The 21,564-nt window shown below is 41.5% G+C and overlaps 2 protein-coding genes and 1 pseudogene across 5 annotated transcripts; 2 read left to right on the forward strand and 1 right to left on the reverse strand.

Annotated features, from left to right (window-relative positions):
* Positions 1 to 4,648: 4,648 nt before the first annotated feature.
* LOC110530338 (uncharacterized) lies at positions 4,649 to 8,559 on the forward strand. Of its 3 annotated transcripts, none has more exons than XM_021613306.3 (6): positions 4,649 to 4,707; positions 4,913 to 5,190; positions 5,423 to 7,288; positions 7,979 to 8,086; positions 8,170 to 8,283; positions 8,444 to 8,559. In XM_021613306.3, the coding sequence occupies exons 2-6, from the start codon at positions 4,920 to 4,922 to the stop codon at positions 8,473 to 8,475; spliced, it is 2,391 nt and encodes a 796-aa protein (XP_021468981.2). In that variant the 5' UTR covers positions 4,649 to 4,707; positions 4,913 to 4,919; the 3' UTR covers positions 8,476 to 8,559. The 3 variants fall into 3 exon arrangements, with proteins under 3 accessions (XP_021468981.2, XP_021468983.2, XP_021468982.2); XM_021613308.3 differs by having other exon boundaries at positions 4,664 to 4,699; XM_021613307.3 differs by having other exon boundaries at positions 4,703 to 4,792.
* A 3,730-nt stretch (positions 8,560 to 12,289) lies between these two features.
* LOC149982082 (E3 ubiquitin-protein ligase RNF152-like) lies at positions 12,290 to 12,995 on the forward strand (annotated as a pseudogene).
* Positions 12,919 to 20,759, reverse strand: LOC110530340 (glutamate decarboxylase 1). 2 transcript variants are annotated; one of them, XM_021613314.2, is made up of 15 exons: positions 20,587 to 20,759; positions 19,870 to 19,989; positions 17,722 to 17,964; positions 17,461 to 17,551; positions 17,052 to 17,164; positions 16,707 to 16,822; positions 16,547 to 16,626; positions 16,395 to 16,449; positions 15,984 to 16,100; positions 14,662 to 14,726; positions 14,363 to 14,441; positions 14,088 to 14,237; positions 13,909 to 14,016; positions 13,725 to 13,814; positions 12,919 to 13,553 (listed from the first exon to the last, which is right to left on the reverse strand). In XM_021613314.2, the coding sequence occupies exons 1-15, from the start codon at positions 20,606 to 20,608 to the stop codon at positions 13,356 to 13,358; spliced, it is 1,647 nt and encodes a 548-aa protein (XP_021468989.2). In that variant the 5' UTR covers positions 20,609 to 20,759; the 3' UTR covers positions 12,919 to 13,355. The 2 variants fall into 2 exon arrangements, with proteins under 2 accessions (XP_021468989.2, XP_021468988.2); XM_021613313.3 differs by having other exon boundaries at positions 19,870 to 20,016; positions 20,587 to 20,751.
* Positions 20,760 to 21,564: the final 805 nt, after the last annotated feature.

Below are 21,564 nucleotides of genomic sequence, written 5' to 3' on the forward strand. Positions count from 1 at the left end.
GAAGCCAGCACAGCCTTGTGATCACTTTTTTTTAAAATTTTATTCTGACTGTAATGGGTGACATGTACATAAGTGCACCTTGTGCTGAGGACAAAGGCCACTAATCTGCAGTTTGTCATAACACAATGCCACAGGTGTCAAGTTGAGGGAGCATGCATGTGGACTGCAGGAATGTCCCTCAGAGCTGTTGCCAGAATATTGAAGGGTAACTTATCTAACAAGCCTCCAATGTGGTTTTAGAGACTTTGGCAGTACGGCCAATCGGCCTCACTTCGGCAGATCATGTGTAACCATGCCAGCGCAGGACCTCCAGATCCGACTTCACCTGCAGTATCATCTGAGACCGGGCAGCTGATATAACTGTGGGTTTGAACAAGGATTTCAGCTCAACTGCGTGCTCGTCATCCTCACCAGGGTCTTGACCTGACTTGTTTGGTATTGTGACCTACTTCATTGGGTAAATGCTCATATTCAATGGCCACTGGCACGCTGGGGAAGTGTGCTCTTAATGGATGAATCCCGGTTTCAACTGTACCGGGCAGACGGCTGACAGCCTGTGTGGGTGAGCGGTTTGCTGTTGTGAACAGAGTGCCCCATGGTGGCGGTGGGATTATGGTATGGGTAGGCATAAGCTATGGATGACGAACACAATTGCATTATAATGATGGCAATTTGAAAGCACAGAGATACTGTGACGAGATCCTGAGGCCCATTGTCGTGCCATGCATCCGCCGTCATCACTTCATGTTTCAGCATGATAATTCACGGCCCCATGTCACAATCTATACACAATTTCTGGAAACTGAAAATGTCCCAGTTCTTCCATGGCCTGCATACTCACCAGACATCACCCGTTGCGCATGTTTGGGATGCTCTGCATCGATGTGTACTATAGCGTGTTCCAGTTCCCTCCAATATCCATCAACTTTGCAGAGCCATTGAGGAGTGGGACAACATTCCACAGGCTACAATCAACAGCCTGATCAACTCTATGCGAAGGAGATGTTGCTGTGCATGAGGCAAATAATGGACACACCAGATACTGACTGGTTTTCCTATCCATGCCCCTACCTTTAAAAAAAAATGTTTCTGTAACTAACAAATGCATATCTATATTCCCAGTCATGTGAAAACAATAAATTAGGGCCTAATGTTTTTATTTCAATTAACTGATTTACGGTTATATTTTTGTGAAATGTGTTTTGTAAAGCAAATTAGTCTGGTTTAATCTGGCTTTTCTAAATTTACCAGTAAACTACCAAATGTTGGTAACTTTCAAGTTTGTTTAATAACATGACATCTAGTGGCCTTTTTAGGTACTTCAGATTCTCACAGGTGTACTTATCTCTGGCCCCTCTGAGGTTTTATCATATAAAATAAAAATAGAATGACAGCTGTAAAACGTTATCCTAAATACAAACCAACTTAGTGAATACAATTGGTGTCTAAAATGAGTGTTTTGGCATGAGTTTTGAATAGTGATGTTAACCTTTCTGGTTGTAACCTTTTTTTTCATCAAGACAGATCTTCCAACTGTGGGGGAGTTGAAATCTTTACAAAGGATCACCTTCAGTGCTTGGTTGTCTCCAAGTCTGTCACCAAACAATTTGATTTGCTGGTTTTAAGCATTACGCTTTCAAATAGTTATTTGACTGTTGCTGGATGTTATCGTCCTCCATCAGCACCGGACTGTACCCTACCTGCCCTAAGCACTCTCCTGGCCCCTTACACTGTCTAAATGTGTCCTGCTAGGTGACCTAAACTGGGACATGCTTAAACCACCTGACCAAGTCCTTAAGCAATGGGACTCTAAATCTCTCTCAGATTATCACCAATCCCACAAGGTATGACTCCAAACACCCAGAAAAGGCTACTCTCCTCAATGTTATCCTCACATATAATCCCGAGGGGTATCAGTCTGGTGTTTTCTGTAATGACCTTAGTGATCACTGTTTTACAGCCTGTGTTCGTAATGGCTGCTCAGTGAAACGACCTTTCCTGATTTGTCATAGACGCTTGCTAAAACACTTTAATGAGCAAGCCTTCCTTCATGACCTGGCCTCTGTAAATTGGTACAGAATAAGCTGGATTCCCTCTGTCGAAGACACTTGGACCTTCTTTATTTGATATTTTCAGTCGTATTGTTAACAGACACCTCCACATAAAGAAAATTACAATTAAAAACAGGTTCAGCCCCTGGTTCGACCGTGATCTTGCAGAGTTACTCCACCTCAGGAATTGCATTTGGCGAAAGGCTTGGCACACGTATATTTGAGAAATAAGTGCACTCTGGCTATTCGGAAGGCCAAAGTTAGTTACTTTAGGGAGCAGTTCTCTCTCTGTGGGTCTAATCCCAAGAAGTTCTGGAAAACGGTTAAAGACCTGGAGAATAAACCTTCCTCCTCACAGCTGCCCATGTCCCTTAATGTTGATGATGTGGTTGTTACTGACAAGAAGCACATGGCTGAGCTCTTTAATCGACACTTTATTAAGTCAGGATTCTTATTTGACTCAAATCAAATGTATTTATATAGCCCTTCTTACATCAGCTGATATCTCAAAGTGCTGTACAGAAACCCAGCCTAAAACCCCAAACAGCAAGCAATGCAGGTGTAGAAGCACAGTGGCTAGGTAAAACTCCCTAGAAAGGCCGAAACCTAGAGAGGAACCAGGCTATGAGGGGTGGCCAGTCCTCTTCTGGCTGTGCCGGTTGGAGATTATAACAGAACATGGCCAAGATGTTCAAATATTCATAAATTACCAGCATGGTCAAATAATAATAATCACAGTAGTTGTCGAGGGTGCAACAGGTCAGCACCTCAGGAGTAAATGTCAGTTGGCTTTTCATAGCCTGTCATTGAGAGTATCTCTACCGCTCCTGCTGTCTCTAGAGAATTGAAAACAGCAGGACTGGGACAGGTGGCACATCCTGTGAACAGGTCAGGGTTCCATGGCCGCAGGCAGAACAGTTGAAACTGGAGCAGCAGCACGGCCAGGTGGACTGGGGACAGCAAGTAGTCATCATGCCAGGTAGTCCTGAGGCATGGTCCTAGGGCTCAGGTCCTCTGAGAGAGAGAGAAAACGAAAGAGAGAGCATACTTAAATTCACACAGGACACCGGATAAGACAGGAGAAATACTCCAGATATAACAGACTGACCCTAGCCCCCCGACACATAAACTACTGCAGCATAAATACTGGCGGCTGAGACAGGAGGGGTCAGCCATGCCTCCTTGCCAGTCCAACATTTCCTAATCTCCCACCCCTTCTAATGCAACTAGCCCTGATGCTTCTCCCTCTTTTCCCCCTGCCCCGCTACAAAGTTTATCCCTGCAGGCAGTCACTCAGTCCGAGGTGCTAAAGGAGCTCCTGAAACTTGACCCCAAAAAACATCTGGGTCAGATGGTTTTTACCCTTTCTTCTTTAAGGTTGCTACCCCTATCATCGAATTTTGTGTTAAACGCTCTACAACATAGCTTTCTTAGTGTCCAACAAGCTTTCTCTGTCCTCAACCTTGTTCTGAACACCTCCAAAACAAAGGTCATGTGGTTTGGTAAGGAGAATGCCCCTCTCCCCACAGGTGTGATTACTACCTCTGAGGGTTTAGAGCTTGAGGTAGTATGGCTAGACGGTCCTTCTCTCAGCACATACCAAAGCTGCAGGCTAATGTTAAATCTAGACTTGGTTTCCTCTATCGTAATCACTCCTCTTTCACCCCAGCTGCCATTTGTGCTGTTATCTGTGCCCAATAATGTTTGTACCATGTTTTGTGCTGCTACCATGTTGTGTTGCTTCCATGCTGTGGTGTCATGTGTTGCTACCTTGCTATGTTGTTGTCTTAGGTCTCTCTTTATGTATTGTTGTCTCTCTTGTCATGATGTGTTTTGTCCTATATTTATTTATATTTTTTAATCCCAGCCCCCATCCCTGCAGGAGCTGGCTGATTAAATAAAGGTTCAAAAAATTAAAAAATAAATATGCTTGATTTTTTTAAACAAATGTTTTAAAATTTTATTCAATATGTCAATATGTGTTTGTTGTAAATGTTTTGCCACCAAACTGGTGAGAGATGTCGAAAAAAGTAAATAGTTAGAAGAGTTGCAAAGTTAATTGAAAATAATGCCATTGTTGATTATATGCCTGTTTCATTAATTAGTGTATTTTCTCTTGAACCATATGGTCTAATCCCCTTCAAACTCAACTCTCGACCTCGAAGCCAGTTCCACTGCATTTTGTCATTGCACCCCTCTAATCAGGGACTGATTTAGATCTGGGACACCAGGTGGGTGTAATTAAGTATAAAGTAGAACAGAAAACCAGCAGGCTCCGGACCTCGTAGGATAAGAGTTGAATACCCCTGGTCTAACCACTAGAAACTCAAGGACAATATGGACACCAATATTTAAAAAAAGTATACTATATGAATACATTTTGTAAAAAGTTAATAAAGTGTAAATGACCAAAGTTACCATATATTGCTATAGATTACCTGTTAAATTACCTAAATTACCAAAGATCTTAGTAACTTTGGTAAATTACCGGTAGCTTTGCAACCGGTGGTAAACCAATCCAAATAAGGAACTGTTTTTCAAACTGAAACCACACCTCTTATAGTCATCTACTTAATGCCAGGTGTGTCTAGTTTCCACTTTCAATCAGCGTGTTGTTAGGCAATGCAAGTTGATCTATTGTTTTGGTGGTGATCAGGTCATTTCTTACATTTGTGTGCTCTGTTTTGGAGTTATTTTCTTATTCAGGGAAATTGGAGTTAATTGTTGTAGTGTCACCATTTGTAAGATGCACTTATTTTTCACTGACATTGATTGAATTCAGGTCATTAATTAATTACAATGTCAGACTTTTCATTGATTCAATGTATTTCCTTATAGTTACCATCTCTTTCTTTGACTAGTTGAGTTATGGCAGCAACCCCGTTTGAAAATGGACCGCATGGTCGACATGCAAGGCGCCTTGGGCCACGCCAGCCAGTTCGTCAGCCTAACCCTGGTACACGGCACCCAGTGCATGGACCCCAAGGAGTAGGGCCATATCTGACCGAACATCCGCCCCATGTGCACCAGCCTCGACCCTACTTCTACGTGCATCCTGTGCAGCCCCCTCCTCCTCCTCCCGTCTACCACTACCAGTGGCCCATGCCCTACAACCCATACTCTGGCTTTCCAGGGATGGGTACGCTTGAATCCTTTTTCATACTCTGTAGTATAAAAGCTATGAAATGTTCAATCTGGGTGTATAAAGTAATATTAATGATAATTAAACCAAATTTGTTCTGATTAATATACTATTGTACAAACTCAATGTACACTTCCATAATTTGAGAAACCCCATGTTTTTCAGCTGTCTTTTTATTTAATAATTGATTCAATTCAATGATGCTCATCCCTTCTAATTCTGTCTTTAGGTTACGGTATGCCGGGTATGGTTATGCCACCGTTCCCTCCCCAACCATACATGGAGGCTCCAGGTTATATTCTTCCCCATGCCCAGCTGCACCCTGCTGAGTATAGACAATACCAGTTTCCTCCTGCTGCCATGGTCTACCAGAACCACAACAATAGGTTGAGAACATTTTACCAGAACACCACACCCAGAGAGACTGTCAACTCCGAAGTACAGACTGAACCACCACCTGAAGCGGAGAAAGACTATGCTCCCTCAGCTGCCCCTCTGGCTGGGTCAGATTCTGGAAGAGGCACCAACTCTACCCACTCCACCACCCCATCCTCGCCAAGCTCCAATGCAGAGAAACAGAGCTGCCCGGAAGTAGAACCTAATTCCCCCACAGACCCACCTGCAGCAACCAAGACCATCCACTCACGTAGGACCTCTATAGAGGCACTGGGGAAGCCTGTCCATGGTGGAGGTCACCTAGTGCATCATGATGTGTGGTCAGTTGGCTCTGCTGATGGCATGGTCCCCATGTGTAGCTCCTCTGACCAGGCGGATGAGGTTATCATGGCTGAGAGGTGTGCGTCCTCCTCCTTCCCAGATGTGTTGATCGGCGGAGGTTCGCCATCTTCCAAAATGGAGAGGGCACCCAAATGTGGTCAGATTCTTACCCAAGAAATTACACATGGGAATACCACAGAGGGCGCCAACGTCATAACAGGAAGCTGTGAAGGTGTTACGAACTTAAACAATTGCCACTACAAAATACTGAAGCTACCTTTTATCTTTCATGACTTGATGACTGAGTCAAAGGTGAATGAGTCTGTGTGGTCAGTGGAGTCAATGGCACCATACGTCCCTTCTACAGAGTGGCTGATACAAAATGGACTGATGGCGCCAGAAGATGTGGCACAGGAGTCGTCTGAGAAAGTTTCAGCTGATCAAAGCCAGATGTCCTTTCATTATAGGCAGGTACCGAAAAAGTTGAATGAGTCAGTATGGTCAGTGCAGTCATTGGCCCCATATGTCCCCTCCAAGGAATTGCTGATAGAGAACGTCCTTATGAATCCTGAGGTGGTGACTGAGAGAGAATCTGATCCTGCTAAGGTCAATCAAGGCCTCCGAGCCAGTCAGGTCATTGATATAACAGAGAGAAGGAGAAGTCGGCGGTTTTCGCTGACTTTAGAAAATGTGAAAGAGGCTGAGAAAATGTCTGACGAGAATGCAACTCCATGCCAGGAGTCATTCCATTATAGGCAAATACAGAGAAATGATAAGGAGTTTGTTTGGTCAGTGGAGCCTGTGGAAAAAGCCAGTGTGGATGGTTTGCCTATTATGCTCTCAAGCAAAAGTACAATGATCCCAAGTCTTCAAGGATCATTGAATAGCACTCAAGGGTCACTGAAACCCAAGGTTCAATGTAGCCCAAATCTGAAGCCTCTGGAAGTTACAGAGCACAGGGCTCAGAGCCCCCTCTGCTCTCCAGATGACCCTGAAACATATGCCTCCAAATGTATGGCAGGAGACCAAGAGCCTGGTTACAGTTGTCCAGGTCCCTGCAACCAGGACATGGAGATTGAAGAGAAGGAGCCTTCCAAACAGACTGGGCCTGTTGTACCCAGTCGACAGGGCTGCAAGCAGATGATCGCAGATGTTAGGATGCTAACGGCTCCTTCCTTAAACAGACAGTTCAAGGTGTGTGGTCTGAAGTGTTCAAAGCTACAGGAGAGGAACTGCTCCTGTCATGAGCCGAAGCTAAACGTTGCGAGTTTCAGGAAGAGCCCCACAGGCAGACTGAATGAGGGAAATGTGGCCCCTGATCTCCCCAAGCCTCAGGAGCAGCAGTGTGGCATTCCACAGAATCAGAAACGACAGATGGGTAAGTAATTTCATAAACTGGTCTGAATGTACTGTACGATTTTGATGTACTCTCAGTGGTTGAAAAAGTACCCAATTTTCATATTTGAGTTAAAGTAAAGATTCCTTACTAGGAAATGAGTAAAATTGAAAGTCACACAGTAAAATACTACTTGAGTAAAAGTCTAAAAATATTTGTTTTTAAACATACTTAAGTATCAAAAGTATATGTAATTGCAAAAATATGCTTAAGTATCAAAAGTAAAAGCATAAATAATTTCAAATAGCTTAATATGCAAACCAGATGGCACAATTAAGTTTTTAATTTACCGAAAGCCAGGGGCACACTACAACACGCAGACATAATTTACAAATAAAGCATATGTGTTTAATGTGTCCACCAGATCCGAGGCAGTAGGGATGATCAGGGATGTTCTCTTGATTAGTGTGTGAATTGGGTCCTTTTCCTGTCCTGCTAAGCATTCAAAATGTAATGCATACTTTCAGATGTCAGGGAAAATGTATGGAGTAAAACATACATTATTTTCTTTAGGAAAGTATGAAGTTGTCAAATGTAAACCTGTGAACCTACTTCAAAGTACTACTTAAGTAATATTTTTACTTAAGTACTTTACACCACTGTATTCTTACACAAATGCGCATTTGAAACGATGCTGGAAAATGACACGTACATTTGACCTTTCTCCTGCAGATTCCAGGAAAGCAAACAAGGCCAGGCCTGGTCATGAATTTTGTGAAACTGGGTATGGCCCGAACAATAATAAAAAGAAACGGAGACCATGGCAAAATGGACCACAGGGTATGTTCAACATATAACTATTTTCCACTGTGTTGGTGTTTGCAATGCTGAATACCTGATGGTGTTATTGGTTTTGTCTACAGACAGAACACAGGCACAGACTAACCCATCAAACTCCCTTGGACAGTGGAACACCCAGAGGAATGGCTACCAAGAACGCTGTAATGGGTATTATGGCAGATCTGGTAAAACAAGAGGCAAGTAGAACCATTTAATGATCTTCATGAATATTCCAAGATGAAGCCTTATGCTGGAGTTCTGATGTACTTTTTGAAAAGACAAGCAGATCCTATATAGAAGATATTAAAATGGTCATGAAAATTAACCATTTTGAATTAATTATATTTTTCTCTACAGGAGCAAATGGGGAAAAAAACACAAGGTACTGACTGACCAGATTGAGGACAAATGAAATATATTTTAACTCTATTTATAGGCCTACCTACAACAAAATTAAACTTTTTAAAAAAAAATAATTCCTTGTATTTTGGTCTTTTGGTGTAATGGAGGCATTTGAAATGAAAATGTGGATGGAAATGGGCTTTATAAGTATGCTTGATCACATCCGGCTGTGATTGGGAGTCCCATAGGGCGGCGCACAATTGTCCCAGCGTCGTCCGGGGGAGGCCATCATTGAAAATAAGAATGTATTCTTAACTGACTTGCCTAGTTAAATAAAGGTTATATTAAAAAAAAAATTTTTAAAATAAGTGTGGTAGTTTGCTAATGATGACAGCTGAATTCTATAGACGCACACAACAATTAGAAAGAAATGTATTCACTGTCAATTGCGAAAGGCACAGCAGAATCAGTGTCTAGTAGTCCCAAATGAAGGATGAATTCAGTCTAATCTAAAAAATACCCAATAGGCTTTCTGATAAGGCTGTGAGATGGCCTAATCAACTTGATTAGCTGTACAGGAGTCTTATGACTTGGGGGTAGAAGCTGTTAAGCCTTTTGGACCTAGTCTTGGCGCTCCAGTATCACTTTCCGTGCGGTAGCAGAGAGAACAGTCTGACTAGTGTGGCTGAAGTCTTTGGCAATTTTTTGGGGCTTTCCTCTGACACCGCCTGGTCCTGGATGGCAGGAAGCCTGGATGGCAGGAAGCTTGGCTCCAGTGATGTACTGGGCCGTACACACTACCCTCTGTAGCACATTATGGTCAGATGCAGAGCAGTTGCCTTACCAGGCGGTGATGCAACCAGTCAGGATGGTGCAGCTGTATAACTTTTTGAAGATCTGATGACCCGTGACAAATATTTTCAATCTCCTGAGGGGGAATAGGCGTTGTTGTGCCCTCTTCATAACTGTCTTGGTGTGTTTGGACCATGATAGATTGTTGGTGACGTGGACACCAAGGAACTTGAAGTTCTCAACCTGCTCTACTACAGCCCCGTCGATGAGAATGGGGGTATGCTCGGTCCTCCTTTTTAGGTAGTCCACAATCATCTCATTTGTCTTGATCACGTTGAGGGAGAGGTTATTCTGGCACCCCACTGCAAGGTCTCTGACCTCCTTCCTATTGGCTGTCTCGTTGGTGATCAGGCCTACCACTTGTCGTCGGCAAACTTAATGATGGTGTTGGAGTCGTGCTTGGCCATGCAGTCATGGGTGAACAGGGAATACAGGAGGTGACTGAGCATGCACCCCTGAGGGGCCCCCGTGTTGAGGATCAGCGTGGCGGCTGTGTTATTACCTACCCTTACCACCTGGGGGCGGCCCGTCAGGAAGTCCAGGATCCAGTTGCAGAGGAGGTGTTTAGTTCCAGGGTCCTTAGCTTACTTATGGGCTTTGAGGGCACTATGGTGTTGAATGCTGAGCTGTAGTCAATGAATAGTATTCTCACGTAGGTGTTCCTTTTGTCCAGGTGGGAAAGGGCAGTGTAGCTTGCAGAGCGTGATCAGTCGTCCGGAACAGCTGATGCACTCATGCATGCATGCATGCATGCATGCATGCATGCATGCTCATGTGTTGCTTGCCTCAAAGCGAGCATAAGTTATTTAGCTCATCTGGTAGGCTCGTGTCACTGGGCAACTCGTGGCTGTGCTTCTCTTTGTAGTCCGTAATATGTGGCAGGGCTTGCAAACTAACGAGAGTCGGAGTTGGTGTAGTACGATTCGATCTTAGTCCTGTATTGGCGCTTTGCCTGTTTGATGGTTCGTCGGAGGGCATAGCAGGATTTCTTAAGTGTCTGGGTTAGAGTCCCGCTCCTTGAAAGCGCCAGCTCTACCCTTTAGCCCGGTGTGGATGTTGCCTGTAATCTATGGCTTTCTGGTTGGGGTATGAACATCTGGTCACTGTGGGGGCGACGTCATCGATGCACTTATTGATGGAGCCAGTGACTGATGTGATGTACTCTTCAATGCCATCGGAATAATCCCGGAACATATTCCAGTCTGTGCTAGCAAAACAGTCCAATAGTTTAGCATCTGCGTCATCTGACCACTTCCTTTTTGAGCGAGTCACTGGTACTTCCTGCTTTAGTTTTTGCTTGTAAGCAAGAATCAGGAGGATAGAGTTATGGCCAGATTTGCCAAATGGAGGATAAGGGAGAGCTTAGTACATGTCTGTCTGTGGAGTGAAGGTGGTCTGGAGTCTTAATTTTAAAACCTCTGGTTGCACATTTAACATGCTGGTAGAAATTAGGTAAAACTGATTTAAGTTTCCCTGCATTAAAGTCCCCGGCCACTAGGAGTGCCGCATCTGGATGCGCATTTATTTGCTTATGTCCTTATAAAGCTCGTTGAGTGCCGTCTTAGTGCCATCGGTTTGTGGTGTTAAATAGACAGCTACGAAAAATATAGATTAAAACTCTCCTGTGAAATAGTGTGGTCTACAGCTTATGATATACTCTACCTCAGAGCAAAACCTATTAGATTTTGTGCACTAGCTGTTATTTACAGATGCACACATCGCCACCCCTTGTCTTACCGGAGGCAGCTGTTCGATATTGCCGATGGACCGAAAACCCAGCCAGCTGTATGTTATCCATGTCGTCGTTCAGCCACGATTCGGTGAAACATAAGATATAACCGTTTTTAATGTCCCATTGGTAAGATAGTCTTGATCAGAGCTCATCCATTTTGTTATCCAATGATTGCACGTTGGCTAATATGACTGATGGTAGAGGGGAATTACTCACTTGCCGTCAGATCCTTACAAGGCACCCCGACCCACGTCCCTGATGTCTCTTCACACTAATGGAGATTTGGGCATTGGCAGGTGTATGAAGTAAATCCTTCACGGCCGACTCGTTAAAGAGAGAAACTGCATCCAGTACGAAGTGAGTAATCGCTGTCCTGATATCCAGAAGCTATTTTTGGTCGTAAGAGACAGTGGCAGAAACATTATGGACAAAATAAGTTAAAAATAACGCCAAAAAACACTCACAATAGCACAATTGGTTTGGTGCCCGAAAAGCGTCAGCCATCTCCTCCGGCGCCATCATTATATCCACATGACTTTAACTTGAAACATCATGAATAAGGCTATATGGTACTAGTAATATGTGCCTATATGAAATATTTAGCTTTCAGGTTACAGCTCTATCCAGGTGTTTTTTGTTGTTAACCAAAAGTATGTCGTCAAACTCACAACTGCTTCTTTAACTCAAATTCAACCTGGACAAAGATTGCCTTGAAAAAAACATTCACAAACTTTACCTATTAAGGCTGCTGAGTGATAATGGTCTAGCAGTCAAATTTGCACATTAGCTAGATTATTTATTTATCCTTACACACAGTTTAGACAGGCAGCCCAATCTAAACTTTTTTGACCAATCAGCTCTGAAAAATATCTGATTTGATTGGTGGAATACCTGTCTTTAGACCAATCAGATCTTTTTCAGAGCTGATGTGATTGGTCAAAAGGCTGATTGGTGGAACAAGATCAGAATTGTGCAGCCTTAATGCTACTGATGTTTGTTTCTGACACCAGTGTTTTGGACAGAGCTCAGTGGGCAGGATTTGACCAAGTCTTTTGACTTTTTCAGTATGAGTGATTTAATGAGGATTACTGAATCACACACTGACTTGACAAATGTCTTCTCTCTAATAGGGTAGATGGAGCCAGTCATGGATTTAACTAAGTACTGTGTCAACACAACTGTAAAGAAGAGGTGAGACCAAGAGCATGAAATGTCTGAGTCTCCCTCTGGATGTGCAATAATCCCTAATCTGCATATAAATATATACACACACACACACACTGGGGGAACAAGACTGTTTGTGGTTTGACATCTTGTGCCTGACATTGATACAACAAACCAAACTCATGATTATGGAACCTGTTTCACAACGAAACCTCATGTTAGAATATCAGATCTGTCTGAACTGCTACAATTTGCAGTACAGGTCCAAGCTCTTGGACTGCCAACACACCTGCTGCTCTGTGTGCTTGACCCAGATGAAGATGAGCCTGAGTGAGCTGCGCTGCCCCTGGTGTCGCTCTGTCACCACCCTGCCACCTGAGGTCCCCAGCTCCCAGATGACCCCGACATTATGGCCGTCATCTCTGTCCCATCTCCCCCAGAATACACACCTGTCTTCTTCAAACAGCTGCTTAGTAACACCTGCTACCTGTCTATAGACCACCAAGAGAGGGCTACAGTGTCTGGTGAACATTCAGGTAGGCACCTGCAGGCTGGGCAGACAGGGTTGGGGGAGGAACATGGGGAGAGGGAGGAAGGTTGTAAGAGCTCGTTCACGACCAGGGCAGGCTTAGTGGTTCTTCTGGGTTTTGTCCTACTCTTATGTACATTGTACTGTAAAACATGCAGTACAAAAGCAAAAATTGTATTTATGTTAATTGAAATGAAAAACATAACTGACCCATTTTAGAGCTTTGTGATTGTATTTGTTCAAATCTGTCTTCACCTACAGATGATGTTGGACATTTTAGTAAAATGTAACATTTTAGACCACACACGATGACAATATGATAAACACTAACAACCCATCGGTTAATACAATTACAGCATCAACTGTTGCCTACTTAACATTGATATTTTAAAATGTCAAACTTGAGAAATTATATTTAAAAAATTAAACAATGTTCATTGTCCTGTTAGATACAATATTGTTGTACACAAAATGCATGTAGAAATTAACTGACTACCTGATAATCTGAAATACAAAATTTGAATATTTAAAAAAAATGAATATTTACGCAATAAAACATTTGAGAATAATTCTAAACGCATGTTTTAAAGTTGATCTGAGCCACAATCTGATTCATAAAGTGGTCTAAATCCTTATTCACCCAACCCGATTCATAAATCGGTTTCAGCCCTGATGCAGATGTCATGACCAAGAGAAGCGATCTCCTCCAACAGGTAGTCCACATCCTCTGTCTGTGTGGCCGGGTTGGAGAAGACACATCGGAAGAAGTTCACTTTGTCTCCGAGTGGCTGATAGCCAATCATGGCCATCCCCTGCTCCATCATCTTGGCTTTGATCTTTGGTGCCACCTTAGAAACCAAACAGTGATTTAGCTTTATAGAGTATGAACAGAAGTCAATGTGCTGCTGCTAGTAATGAAGGATTACATATACAGTATCTAATGGATAAAGAACCACAAAGGTTGAATTAAGACGCATCTAATATATCACTAACATTAGAGATCCAAGGTGTAGCATTACCTCATGGAGTCTCCTGTTCCTCTCAGGACCTGGGGACATGTTCCTCAGACTTGGTGGGATGTACCAGAAGCACACGTTGCTGTGTTCAGGCTGCATGGGGATGTATCACAGATAAAAGGCTTACAACGATGCATCTCACTGAGGAATTATTCAATAACTACAAGGGACTAAAAAACAGACTTACTTTGCTTTTGAAGACAAGTTCAAAGTCTGGTCTTTGTTTGAGTTTGTCAAACAAGTGCTCAGCATTTTCCAAACATTTATTGACCTGTGATTCGAAGCCTTCTGAACCCTAAGAAGAGATGTGTTTCATTGACCAGTTGATAAATAAAATGTAAAAAAATCCATGTGTGTGTTACATACCTTGGCCTTCCACATGAGCCAGAGCTTGAAGACATCAACATGCCTGCCACACTGAATGGTCTTGTCTCCGGTGTCATAAGAGGTGTCGTAGTGCTTGTCAGTTTGGAAAAGGTATTCAGCACACATCTGATTGCAGTCTTTCAAGAGGCCCTGTGAGTGAGAAACCACTGACTACATTATGTATGTGTATTTCTGAATGCGTGCAAATTGTAATTCAGGGTGGAATGTTTTGGTAGTCTTGATTGTTTTTATATTCATAGCGTTAGACTACACACCCTTTTCTTCACCAGTATGGCTGAGCATTGCAGCGGAGCACCCATCATTTTATGAGGGTTCCAAGTCACAGACCAGGCTCTGTAATAAACATAATTCAAATAGACCTGCATGTAAGATCCAATCAAGGCAGAACTGTTGAGGGTCAATTCCATTTCAATTGTGAATGGAAACAAAACCCCCAAAATGTAATTGATCCTGGCTGTATGGTAGAGTGAAATTCAGAAATCTAGAATCTTTTTGGAGAGTTGTAAATGTTGGGTGTCCTTAAATCTCTGTTCTCTCTGGTTACAGTACCTACCGTTCAATCCCTTGTAGTTTCACACGGTGCAGGTTGGACATCAACAGTCCTCCACCCCAGGCTGCCTGTTAAGAAACAAAGATAATTTTACTCTAAATACAATCTTATCTTTATATATTTAATATTTTACATACAGGGTTGTACAGTAGGTTACTTTCTAAATGTAAATCCGTTAGTTACTAGTTACCTGTCCAAAATTGTAATCAGTAACGTAACTTTTGGATTACCCAAACTCAGTAACGTAATGTGATTACATTCAGTTACTTTTAGATTACTTTCCCCTTAAGTGATATTAGAAGAAGACAAAAATGTATGTTATCAATTGATTGACATCTATTGCAGGATAAATCAATGTTAAAGTTTACATAGCTGGATATATATTGATGTTAAATTTTACTTCATGGGTTGGTTATGTAGGCTTCTTCTAACCCATCGCTTTCTACTACATATAATAATAGGATTAAATTATATATTTACATACATATACATATGTCATTTAGAAATCCAGAAATGGATGTAGCAACTACAAATTGCCCCTTTGTCTCATCAAAAGTGTGCGAGATTGAGCATGTCTCCATTAGGTCTATGGATTTTTTATTTTTTTAAACGCATGAATTAGATTTAGCAAAAAAGCCCCACATATATTCCATAGGCTGGGATCCACACTATGCAGCTGTTGCAAGACTGCATTTTTCACTGGCTGTCCATTAGTTTCAAAAACTGATTGATAGGCAGCTTAAACTTCTTGAATTCAACCATTATTGGGTTCAAACACACATTTGGATTTGTCAACAGCCATCCACAAACCCCACAATCCATAAGGCGCAAATAGCTAAATAAGAGGGCAGCAGTGTGATTCACATCAATGCGCTACTGTATGTAGGTATCAATAATAAGTGATATCCGTATCGCCGTAGACTACACCACTACTGTCATCCTTACCTCCAAGCGTTTATTCAAATTGGATAATATTTGGATGCCGACAGCAGTCGCACCATTGGAAGACATAGCTTGGACTGTAGCCCACAAAAGCCTGTTCCTGCTCTTTTCCCGCGTTCCGTCAAACACATTTATTGTGTCGTCATAGTGGTCTCTGATTTATTATCAGACTCTCTCAGGTGGAACAAACTTGAATTTGTGATTACATGTAATCTGTTACTCCCCATCCCTGCTTACATACAGTATAGCACATTCTCATGGGGACGGTTTCCCAGACACAAATTATGCTTAGTACTGGACTAAAGCATGCCCAATTAAAATATATCAGAAATAAGGCTAAATGTGTGTCCGGTAAGCCATGATGGATGCTATAAGGTAAATACATCAACATGCAGCCAGAGTCCATGGCTCTCACAGATGTCTGCGATGGCATTGAGAGGATCAAAGGCTCCGTACACAGTGGTGCCTGCTGTGGCATTGACGTAGAATGGGACACAACCCTGAAGAGAGAGAGAGAGAGAGATGACAAGAATCATGATGAGTGTATTGACCTGTTCCTGTGAAATAGTCCCTGCCAACACATTGGAGCTCTGGTAGCTCCTTTTATGCACCAGGCAATGTTGTTGACTGGTAAACAGAAATTCTGATTTGAGCGTATTCTGTTTGGGGTGTCTGTTTCATCCTAATTTGACTAAATCCTTCACTGGCTGGACATACTGTATACAGGTACGCTTCCGTGTATTTAATTCACAGCCCTGTATCCCTCAGTTTGGCAAGACTCATTCATCCATTACCTGATCTTTGGCAGTAATGATACTTGACTCCAATTCTGCAGGGATCATTTTCCCCCTTGAATAGTAAAAAAAGGACATCACTCATTTAGCTCTGATGATATTGTCAATGTTCACGATAAACAAATGCAAATCACACTCCCCTCATTGCTTACCAGTCATTACATTTCACCACCACAACATTTTCACTTCCTATCCCAAGGACTGCTGCAGATTTCTTGACTGAATAATGACTCTAGAATAGGGAAAAAAATATTTGTCAGTACATGTTTATAGATAATATGAATAAGCATGACCCAACGTGAATACACATACATGTGCTGATGTGAAGAGGATTAGCCTGGGCAGAGCAGTCATCCCTTTGGTCTTCACTTCAGGGAAGAAGTGGTATCTGGCCAGTAGTACACTGTACAGATTGGACATGGTCCCACCTAAGGAAATATATATATATTGTATTATAGATGGATATCTCATTAAGAGATTGTCTTAAGTTTATAATTTAATTCAAATTCATAACAACTAAACAATATATCCAAAATTAAGAGGACAAAATTAACCATTTCAATGGAAGTAACAAGGATAATTGTATCACAGTGTATGTTTGTCATTGGCTACATTGTTTGTATCGATAGCAAGGTCGGAATGTAGCTAACACTGTACCTGGACAGAAAACACCATCCCCCTCTTCCTCTGACCAACCCACAATCTCCTGCATCTTCTTCAGTAGAATCTCCTCCATCAGAATGAACACTGGGGACACTTCATAAGTAAACCTAGAAAAAAAGGTTTAACACATTGTTTTACACTTTATCTCATATTGCAGAATAACATTTACTAGAGACCTGATCACACCGTAGGCCCTAGTGTCATCTGGGGCCGTACGCGTCAAACGCCTCAGCATAGGAGTGTTCATACAGGATCAGATCCACCCTGTCTATAAGATCAGAACAACTTGATATATACTGTTCTCTGGTAAATGTCAGATATGTTCTTAGGCAAATGTCATTCTGCAATATGAGGACTTAGTGAGAAATTAGATCTTACACCTTAGGGATAATGTAAATCTTACATGTTTGTGTTGGCAGTAGATGTCAGCCATTCCCCGGCCAAACCGATGACATCCAGACCTGATGACAGCTGATTGAAGAAGCGTGGGTGACCTGTGGACAGATGAGGAAATTCTGGAACATTATACTAATCTATAATGTCAATAATGTCAGCCATTGCCTGGAGAGAAGCAATGACTTACTAGTACATGGAGTACATGTTTTCTACCTATAGTACATTTTTGGTAAATTTTCGGCAAAACAGTCAACAGCTCTTACGGTACCTGTTTTGACTCCATACTTCAAGGTGTCCCTGCAGTCGACCAGGAGTTGTTCCAGGTTCTCGGGCTGGTCTGGGAGCTCCAGACTGAAGCCCTCCAGGCCCTCTCTGAGTTGGTGAGGGTGGTGGAAGTCCAGGACTTTGGAGCTCCGTCTGAACGACTTGCAGACATAGCTGAGGAGAATGTTCACCAGCTCTTGGAAGAAACTTTTGGTTGTGTCCTCACCACTGAGAGCAGGGAGTAGATCTAAACATAAAGGAACACGTTCAGGGCAAATTTTTTCAATGGTAGCAATTGCTCCCAACTTGCAATAGTTTGTAGGAGCACTAGAAAACGAGATTCATTTAAATTGCAGCCAAGTTGTGCATATAGAACATTTCTGGGATTTTTTATTTCAGCTAATGAAACATGGGACCAACACTTTACATGTTGCGTTTATATTTTTGTTCAGTATATATATATATATATATATATATATATATATATATATATATATATATATATACACATATACAGTGCATTCTGAAAGTATTCAGACCCCTTGACCTTTTTTTCACATTTTGTTACGTTACAGCCTTATTCTAAAATGGATTTAATTATTTCCCCCCCTTCAACACACACAATCCCATAATGACAAACCAAAAACAGTTTATACATTTTTTAGAAAATGTATTAGAAATAAAAAACAAAAATACCTTATTTATAAAAGTATTTAGACCCTTTGCTATGAGACACGAAATTGAGCTCAGGTGCGGCCTGTTTCAATTGATCATCCTTGAGATGTTTCTACAACTTGATTGTAGTCCACCTGTGGTAAATTCCACCCCGTTATGTTAATTTAGTCATATATGCAAATACTCCCAGTGTATTCATGCAAAGGTAGCAAAAATAATTTTCTTTATTTTAACACAAAATATTTTAAAAAAAATACCTGATACCTTAGAAAATGTACATATGAGTGCATCCTAAGAAAAAAAGTTAGATTTTACAATATATTGAATACCTGAATTCCCATCAAAATCCCTGAACTCCAGTCATTATATATGTATATGTCAGTAAAATGTTTATGTGATATAATTCAGTCAATATTTGATGTATTTTAAAATGTTTACACGTTTGGAGTATCTTCATCCATTGTCAAACTGTTGCATTAATTACAATTGTTTAAAAAAACATCTCAACAACCTAGTGGTTGATTTCTCCCTAACCATCAAAATAGAGCCTTGAATCTCATAGTGACGGACCTGACTGTCAACATTGGTCATCTAGCTAGCCAGTAGGGTTGCATTACAGATAGAACAATTAGACAGATATTTCACCGCATGTTTGTTTCCACTTACTACCAAATATGGTAGTGAGAGGAAGGTTAGTCGCCAGCAGTGGGAGATGGAATGAGATGATTGTTTTGTCTACATTCTGCAAACTTTCTCATCGATGAAACATTTGATCTCAATACAATTTGTTGTTCCCAAAAATAGAATAGGTTACGAAAAATGTGGATCAAGTTCAGTAGACTTTACTATTTGCCAAAGTAAAAAAAACGAAAGAGTGCGTAGAGAAATTGAGTTATAGCGGATACTTGACAGAGTAGGCGTCCCCTAACGAAAATATGCGCTAGCTCGTGCTTGGCTCTGCCCACTAGGACTCATTTGTTAACGTTTGAAACGACAGGCTGTGGACTATCTTGTTTTTATAAAGATCTTTGGTTGCATCGGTTTCCATTGGACTAGACCAGAGTTTGCTAGGCTGGCAAACTATATAACGCAGGTTAGGTAGTGAATGACGATGGATACACAAGCAAATGGTACAGAACTCTTAACAAAATCATATTTTGACATTGTAGTGGCTATTTCTGTTTTGTTTTTTTGCTTAGTGACATTTAGAATATCATCTTTGTGGATTTATTTATCTACCGTATTCCGGTTTCAGCATGAGAAACCATTGAAGTCCCACATTCCACTGAGATACTGCGAGGATCTGCGCAGTCGCGGAAACGGAGCCTCACAAATAAAACGTCTGGTCACAGATTAGGAGCCACGCAGTATCTCGCGGGAATTTGGGATTTTGTCAGTCATTTTTCATACCGAAACCGGATTAGATACATAAATGCCCACATATGATGTTGGGCTGTTTTTTTAAATATTTTTTTACCTTTGCTGTAGATGCAACTGAAGTCCTTGGTTATGCTGCAGGTGTTATCACTCGCTGTCTGTGGAGGGTTGATGTCAGAGGAGCTTCTGTGCTGCTTACTCTCTGCCAAAACCTGCCCACCTGGTTTAGCATGTTCAATTATGTTTTCTGGAACAAATAAACCCGGAGTACATGATGATCCAATACAATATTGACATGTCTATATTGTCATGTGGAATTCTTTGAATTTTGACATTAGGCCTGTATCCAATATATTTTTATTTATTTAACTAGGCAAGTCAGTTAAGAACAAATTTACAATGACAGTCTACACCCCCGGACAAACCTTCCCCTAACGACACTAGGCCAATTGTGCACCGTCCTATGACACTCCCAATCACGGCCAGTTGTGACACAGCCTGGGAACTAACCAGAGTCTGTAGTGACGCCTTAGACCGCTGCGCCATTCGAGTGGTCTATATGTTGGATATGGTTGTTTTTGCATACCATGTGAATCTAACATATTATTCAAATAGATACGCTACCATTAATAAGTTGTCATACTTACAGATATCATAAATGAACATTTGCCATGCCATTCAAAATACATGAAGAGTATAGCCAGAAAAAGGACAGTTATTTTACATTTTTAGCCCCCCCCCCCCCCCATCTTGACATAACCCATAGATATACCATAGAGATACATCTAAATAATTGATATGCTCAATTGACTCTGACCTGGTAGCTGCAAGTAATCCATAATGTGATTGAGTTCTGGGAGTGAAGTTTGTCCAGTGTTTCACTGTTCCACTGCTGCCCCTCCATGAGATGCACCTGGAATGGTTTTGTGGAATATATAACCCCCTGGAGGAACTAGGCGTGGTGGTGGGCGCATTATGACACAAGGCTATTCAACCTGAATGAAACAATGCTATTCCAAAAACCTTTGAGAATGAGAGCCACCCCAAAATGTTTCTGACAATCACTAGCTACCACATCAATTCATTATGATCTCTTCTGTCTTTTTTTGTCCTTTTGTGTGTAATTATTTGGCTCAAAATATGTTTGTGTGTGCTACTCAACCTGCATACAGTACTCTGAAGGATCAAAAAAAGACTTGTGAATGTTACCTGCATTTGGTCTGAGGACACCATTGAAATATTATATTAAAACTGGCAACTGGATTTATAGGACAACAAAATTGTCATTATTGCTTTGTGAGAATGCATGACTCCCTGTCAAAATAAAGGTTAAACAAAATGAGCTCCCACTCCTCCCACATGCTGACCTTTGACATCACCTACTAAGGAAATGACCTTGAAGACAGCATTATTGGCAGTTAAATGCAACAACCTTTCATGGCATTCAGTGTTTACATAGCCTTTAAAGTAGACATTCACTTTTTAACTTCATGATTTAGGCTATATGGTAGTAACATGTGGCGTCATGTAATATTTTGCTTTCAAATTACAGCTCCATCCACTTTTCTTTTCAGGTGATTATCAACTATATATAACAATTTCAAGGACTTTGCCTTAGAAAGCTCTAATTAAAGTACATTTTATTTTTGCAAACTTCAGCACTTAGGATAGGCTACTGCAGTAACTGTGGAAGGCAGGTTACAGAACTGTATCTACTGCCGCTATTTAGAGGGATAATTTGACTGTGCTCGTGTGTCCTATTTAGACAACCTGGTGAACTGGTTTGGTTGGTATG

This window comes from Oncorhynchus mykiss, chromosome 8, assembly GCF_057628025.1.
Source record: "Oncorhynchus mykiss isolate SJ-2025 chromosome 8, ASM5762802v1, whole genome shotgun sequence".
NCBI lineage: Eukaryota > Metazoa > Chordata > Actinopteri > Salmoniformes > Salmonidae > Oncorhynchus > Oncorhynchus mykiss.

Excerpts from the sequence above, each read along its gene's own strand:
- LOC110530338 (XM_021613306.3), top strand. The coding sequence starts at position 4,920 with ATGGCAGCAACCCCGTTTGAAAATGGACCGCATGGTCGACATGCAAGG. Across the intron at positions 8,087-8,169 it reads ATGGCAAAATGGACCACAGG|ACAGAACACAGGCACAGACT; the intron begins GTATGTTCAACA and ends TTTTGTCTACAG. Across the intron at positions 8,284-8,443 it reads CAGATCTGGTAAAACAAGAG|GAGCAAATGGGGAAAAAAAC; the intron begins GCAAGTAGAACC and ends TTTTCTCTACAG.
- LOC110530340 (XM_021613313.3), bottom strand. The coding sequence starts at position 20,608 with ATGGATTACTTGCAGCTACCAG. Across the intron at positions 17,965-19,869 it reads CAGTTGCATCTACAGCAAAG|ATCTACTCCCTGCTCTCAGT; the intron begins GTAAAAAAATAT and ends CTTTATGTTTAG. Across the intron at positions 13,815-13,908 it reads AACTTGTCTTCAAAAGCAAA|CCTGAACACAGCAACGTGTG; the intron begins GTAAGTCTGTTT and ends ATCCCCATGCAG.